At 49.5% G+C, this 6,168-nt stretch overlaps 1 protein-coding gene across 1 annotated transcript in view; it reads right to left on the reverse strand.

Annotated features, from left to right (window-relative positions):
* The window catches only part of Pgd (phosphogluconate dehydrogenase), an 18,140-nt gene extending 13,673 nt beyond the window's left edge, over positions 1 to 4,467 (reverse strand). Inside the window, exons 1-3 of the mRNA XM_021161573.2 lie at positions 4,362 to 4,467; positions 3,783 to 3,858; positions 2,818 to 2,997 (exon numbers count right to left, since the gene is read on the reverse strand). Coding sequence (XP_021017232.1) covers positions 2,818 to 2,997; positions 3,783 to 3,858; positions 4,362 to 4,369 — 264 coding nt within the window. The 5' untranslated portion in view covers positions 4,370 to 4,467. The remainder of the gene's footprint in view (positions 1 to 2,817; positions 2,998 to 3,782; positions 3,859 to 4,361) is intronic.
* Positions 4,468 to 6,168: the final 1,701 nt, after the last annotated feature.

The raw sequence follows: 6,168 nt of genomic DNA on the forward strand, positions 1-6,168 counted from the left end.
AAAAACCAACCAACCAGCCTGCAGCCTACTGTGTGGGAGCCTGGCAGCTCAGCGTCCTTCCTTTCTAAGCCTCTTACTTAAACAGTAGTGTACTGGCTACAGTTTCCTCTGTCTTCAGTACAGATCCCTACAACAACACGTTGCCTAACATACTTCAACCCGGCCCTCTCCCTCTGGGATCACAGCTGTTTACATCATTTCCACAGCAGTCCCTTGTCTCACACCACTGCTTGCTGTACTGTTATTTCTGAGTGCCAGAATAAACTCTTCCTACCTGTTCCCCTTCATTCAGAAGTCATTTTTTCTTCCAAAGATTTTTTTTTTAAATATTTTTATTTATGTGTGTAACGGTATGTGTGAATGTTTGCTACTTGTGTGCATTCCTATGGAAGCCAGATATTGGAGGCCTAGGGCCTCTAGGAGCTGGCATCACACATGGCTGTGAACCACCATGTGGATACTGGAAATTGAACTCAAGGCCTTTGGAAGAGCAGCCAGTGCTCTTAACCGCTGAGCCATCTCTCCAGCACTTCGGAAGATAGTCTTATTAGAGCCAACAAATTGATACAAGGGTGCTAAATAAAGCAACTATTAGTGAGAACTGTTGTTTTATAGGAGTACTGAAGGAAGAAAACGCATGTCTAAATAAAACCCAGTGTGGACACGAAGGTTACTATCGACTAGCACTAAACATAGATAAATATCATAGTCAATATTGCAGGACACCAGAGCTGAGAATACATCTCAGTGAGTGTGTGCTCAGAAGGTGGAAGGACCTGGGTTCTTTTCCTCAAGACCAAAACTAAAACAGAAAACACAGGCAGGCATGGTAACACTAAGTCCACCGAGGAGGAAGGATTGTCATGATCAAACCGGTTCATACCAAGCCAGAGAAATAGAAATAGAAAGAGAAATACATGGTAAGCCAGGTGGTGGTGCACGTGCACACCTTTAACCCCAGCACTTGGGAGGCAGGGGTGTAGGCATGTTATTATGCACTGTGTAAAGATTATCCTTTTATTATTTAAATGCTGATTTCTGGGTCTCTATATCTGGTTTCAATCCTTACTCTGAGAACCTCCTGTCTCAATGTTGTGTAGGCATTGGTCCCAATATTCCCTGATTAGCCAATAAAGAAGTTGATCAGCCAATGACTAAGCAGGGCAGAGAATAGGGCTGGACTTCCTCCCATCCATGGGAGGGGGAGAAGGCACCTAGAGGAGGAGCGTGTCTAAGAGATACCATGAGAAAACACCCAGGTCAGAGAGAGCCAGGTCAGTACTAAAATCCAAATACCGCAGGCATAAGGCCAGGAGGTAGATAGATTAGCTTAGAGCACTAAAATAGAGTGATACTGATCAACTGCTTCCCCTTAAAGCTGTAAAATAAACCTAACAGTCCAGTTTCAATTATTTGGGAGCAGCCAGGTTAAAAGAAACACTGCAACACTTCTAAATTTGCACTAACACAGAGGCAGACAGATCTGCGTGTCTGAGGTCACCCGGGTCTACAGAGTGAGTTCCAGGACAGTCAGAGCTGCAAAGTGAAACACTGTCTCTAACCTGCCCCAAACAACACAGTGATACACTGTCTCAAAAATAAAGAAGAAGGAAAAAAAAAAAAAAGCAAAAGGGAAAAGCAGCTGGGATATGGCTTAGGGTGCTTGTGTTTCCCCGGCATGCACAAGGCTCAAAACAGGTCTCTAGCACCTGAGCTGGGGAACACAACAGGAACACAGGGCACACCCGCCCACCGAGACCCACAAGACTGTCAAAGACAGACAAACATTAATAGACAACTATTGTTCAAATGCTATTCCTCTTCACAAATCTGACTGAAATGTCCTTAGTGTCCTAGAATTACGACCACCCAAGAATAGCTCGCTGTGGGCCACTCACTACTGGCTCAGTGGGGGAAAGCACTGTTGGTCAAGCCCCATGACCCAAGCCTGAGGTGCTTGGGAGCCAAAGCAAAGACTGAAGAGAACTGACTCCACAGAGTTGTCCTCTGACCCCCACATGCATGCTCCCATGACCCCACACTATAATAATCAAATAAAACCCTGGCCCAGTGGGAAGGCTCGGCAGGCACCTGCCATCAAGCCAGACAACCTGAGTTCTTTCCACAAACCACATGGTGGAGGTAGAGGGCCAACTCCCACAAAAAAGTCCCCGTGACTTCCACATCCAGTGTGTCTGTCATGCTTACCCCCACACAAATACTAAATATTTTTTTTTAAAAAAATCAGGGCTGGAGAGATAGCTCAAGGGTTAAGAGCACTGGCTGGTCTTGCAGAGGACCTGAGTTCAATTCCTAGCATCCACCTGGCAGCTCACAATTGCCCGCTAATTCCAATTCCAAGGAATCTGATTCTCTTCTTCTGGCCTCGTCAGGCACTTCATGTATGTGGTGCAGTTACACACTCAGGCAAACATTCATTTATATAAAATAAAATGAAAAAAACAAAACAAAAAAACCCTCTCTACAGAGAACACAACTCAGTGGTGATGGCACCGCCTTCAATCCCAGCACTCAGGAAGCAGAGGCAGGGGGATCTCTAGGAGTCTGAGCCGCCTGGTCTACAGAGTGAGTTCCATGAAGGCCTAGGCTATACAGAGAAACCCTGTCTTGAAAAACTAAGAACAAACAAAACAAAAATACTATTCCATAAGTGCCTGTCAAGGCAACCAAGCCTGAAATATTCAAGCACTTTATCAGAGCCGATCGGTCTGTACTCAGACACTGAAGACCACCATCTCAGAAGTGAGACCGTTAGAGGGAATTGCGGGCGGCATCCGAGAACCGAGCTGGCCTTACTAGTTTCTCGATGAAATCATCCACGGCTTGCCCAGCCTTCACAAGCAGGATGACCCGGCGGGGCTTCTTCAGCTTGGAGACCATGTCCTTTAAGGACTGTGCACCAACCACCTTGGTGCCCTTCGCCTCGTTGGCCAAGAAGTCATCGACTTTGGAGACTGTCCTATTGAAAGCACAGACCTGGAAGGACAAAAGGCCTGTCAGAGGATCTGGCACACACATGACCCTCAGGTGGTAGATCCAGCAACAGAGAAAGGTCTACTCTGTCCAAGGTCTAGAGAGAGCTGACCTGCCTTCTCTTTTTAAGTGCTAGGCAATCTCTGCAAAGTCTGGTCATAGCAGAGAGCCCAGAGAAAGGCGGTTGCCACTTGTTGCTTATCAGGTTGAGCCTGTCACTACTACCTGGTCCTTTGTCCCTGGTAATCCTGGTGTCTAAGCCGTGCTACTATTTAGAAAGAACATTCAGAGCCCACAGGCAGGAGGATCCTCTGGCCGTGGACTCAGAAGGCTGAGATGAGAGGGCCCTGAGACTCCAGTGTGACAACACTGTGAGATGTGATGCTGTCTACAAAGAAAAACAATCTCTATGTACCCCAAATCTTCCTAGCCAACTGAGCTACAGCTTCCAAGATCTGGGTCCCTTTACATCTGTGGTTCTCAACCTTCCTAACGCTGCGACCCTTTAATATAGCCCCCCTCGTGTTGTGATGACCCCACAATCATAAAACTATTTTCATAACTACGCAATAACTGTAATCCTGCTAGTGTTATAAATCATAATGTTGGGAACCACTGCTTTTATATTTATTTCTATCCAAGGAGGCTCTTCCTTTAACTACAGAGAGAGCACGACTAAAGCAGAAATTCTTCTACAAAGACAACAGTGCTTACTGAGTGATGCCTTGGGATCTCTGAAAAACAAATCACAGCTCTCAGCGGGAAGGCAACGTGTCCTCACCACTTACCACAAATCCATGATCATTCATGTTCAAAATTAAGTTCTGGCCCATGACAGCCAGTCCGATCAGTGCAATGTCAGCTCTGAAATGACGGAAAAAAAACAAAACAAAAAACACAAAGAAAGGATATTAGTGTTACTTAGTGGCTTTTACTAGGACAGGCAGCCTGCACCCTTCTCGGCTCGCACCATGCACCCGGGATCGGCCGCACCCTGCACCCCACAGTTCCATGGAAGTTCCTTCTGAAGGGCGTCCGGGCACACGAAGCCACCCGTGCCCTGCCCCTGCCCCTGCCCGTCATTCCTGACGGCCTGGCCAGCACAAGGGGCGTGGGCCGTCCCCGACCCAGCGCGGCCTTCCTTCCTTCCCCGCGAGCCCGTCGCAGCCGCAAGCTCCCACGAAGGGGTGGCGGGGCTTGTGCTGGCCATGGCGGGGACCCTGAGGTGCAGGGGTCATGGCTGCGCGAGGAGACCCAGGCGACCCCCGGGGCTGAGGAGAACAGGGAGACAACTGAGCAGAGCCCCGCCATCACCACGCTCAGCCCCGGAAGTCTCCCGGGCCTGACTGCGCGTGTCGGTCACTCACTGGGCCATGGCGGAGGCAGACGGAGCAGAGCCGAGGAGGAAGAAACGCGAAGAACCGAGCGCTCTGAGGCAAGTGCAGTGAAGTCCGGCTCCCGGCGCCTCAAGAGGCTTACCGAGACGCCAGCCAATCAGCAGACAGGGGTGGGCCGATGCCCCACGCTATTGGTTCTCTGCGGCGCCTGTTATACCACCTGAGGGCAAACGGACCCGCCCACCCCCGGGGCCCAGTTCTGTAGAGCGCCGAGCAGTCGATGGCACCCCGAGCTGGAGAGGAGCGTTTAAAGGGCTGCTTCTAAGTGTTCTAGCGGGACCCCGCACGATGCCTCCCGCCCGTGCGGGAGCTCGGGTCTGCAGCTCGGCGTGAAAGAGAAGACATGAAAGAGTGCAGCCCTAATGATGTAACTCGGGTTAGCTCACACATTACAGTTTACCAAGCCCACTGGCGCTCTTGATCCATGGCTGCTGCTTCCCTTCACTGACCCTCCACTCTGAAGGCAGGAGTCAAGTCTGTCCTATCTGTGGGAACCTCAGTGTGTACCATTTTTGCAGGTCAAGAAACAGCGGCGCAAACTAAGACGAGATGGTCAGCAAGTAAAGAGCCAAGCGGGTGGAAGTGAAACCCACTCCGCAAAGTTGGCATCTGACCTCCACGTGCAGCAGTGGCGCGTGCGCCCACTCGCACAGAAAGAGAAAACAGAGGAGAGGCTTGAGGGTTTTTTTGGGGGGTGGGGTGGGGTCATAATTATTTATTTTTTTGTGTATGGGTTTGCCTGCATGTATGTCCGTGCACCTCGTGCGTGGCCGATACTCGCGCGGGGAAGCAATACTGGAAGAGAGTTCTTCCTTGTGCTTGTAGCGGAACACAAGCACTCTTCTCTACCATTTCCTCTGCCCCACTACAGTTGGCGCTGGAGGTCTGGGGTGCTGTTTCGCCCGCTGGTCAGACACTTTTAGTTTCAATTTACTTTTCCATTCAGACTCAGGTGTTGATGCGCTGCTTTTCTTTTTTCTTTTCTATTTTTTTTTGGGGGGGGGGGATTTCGAGACAGGGTTTCTCTGTGTAGCCCTGGCTGTCCTAGAACTCCTCTGTAGACCAGGCTGGCCTCGAACTCAGAAAACCAACCGCCTGCCTCTGCCTCCCGCATGCGCCACCACGCCTGGCTAGGCTCAGGTGCTTTCCATTGCCTACTCTCTCTCTAGGAGTGGCTATCATGTCCTTCAATGAATTCCTTTTATCTTTTGTAAGTTTTGCACACAGCACATAGACATGACGCTTGATGGTAAATGAAAAGAATGGCTTGCACCAGCTTCTTGAATTTTTTTTTCCCTCACTCCAGTACTACGAATCAAACCGTAGGTTTTGAGCATTCTAGACAAGTGCTTTGCCACTGAGCTACATCCCTTGCCTGGCCCTAAGTGACTTTCTGTTTCTCTCTGTGTCTGTATCTGTTTCTGATAAATGTCTAATGTCCCTACTCCTCCAGCCCCCTATAAACACCAACACAAATTTATCCCAACTCTGAGCTGGTTAGACAAGGGTGGGAACAAGGGAGTACTACTAGGTAGGAGGAGCTCCTGGAAGAGTCAGCCCATTGTCTCATCAGGTACAAGACCAGGGTGGGGATGGGGGTGGACGAGCTTCCAAGTTTAGGCTTTGCTTTGATTATTTATTTATTTATTTATTTATTTAGACAAGGTCTCAGGGCAGGGCAATGGTGATGCATGCCCTTAATCCCAGCACTCGGGAGGCTGAGGCAGGTGGATTTCTGAGTTCGAGGCCAGCCTGGTCTACAGAGTGAGTTCCAGGA

The sequence above is a fragment of the Mus caroli genome, chromosome 4 (genome assembly GCF_900094665.2).
Source record: "Mus caroli chromosome 4, CAROLI_EIJ_v1.1, whole genome shotgun sequence".
Classification (NCBI taxonomy): domain Eukaryota; kingdom Metazoa; phylum Chordata; class Mammalia; order Rodentia; family Muridae; genus Mus; species Mus caroli.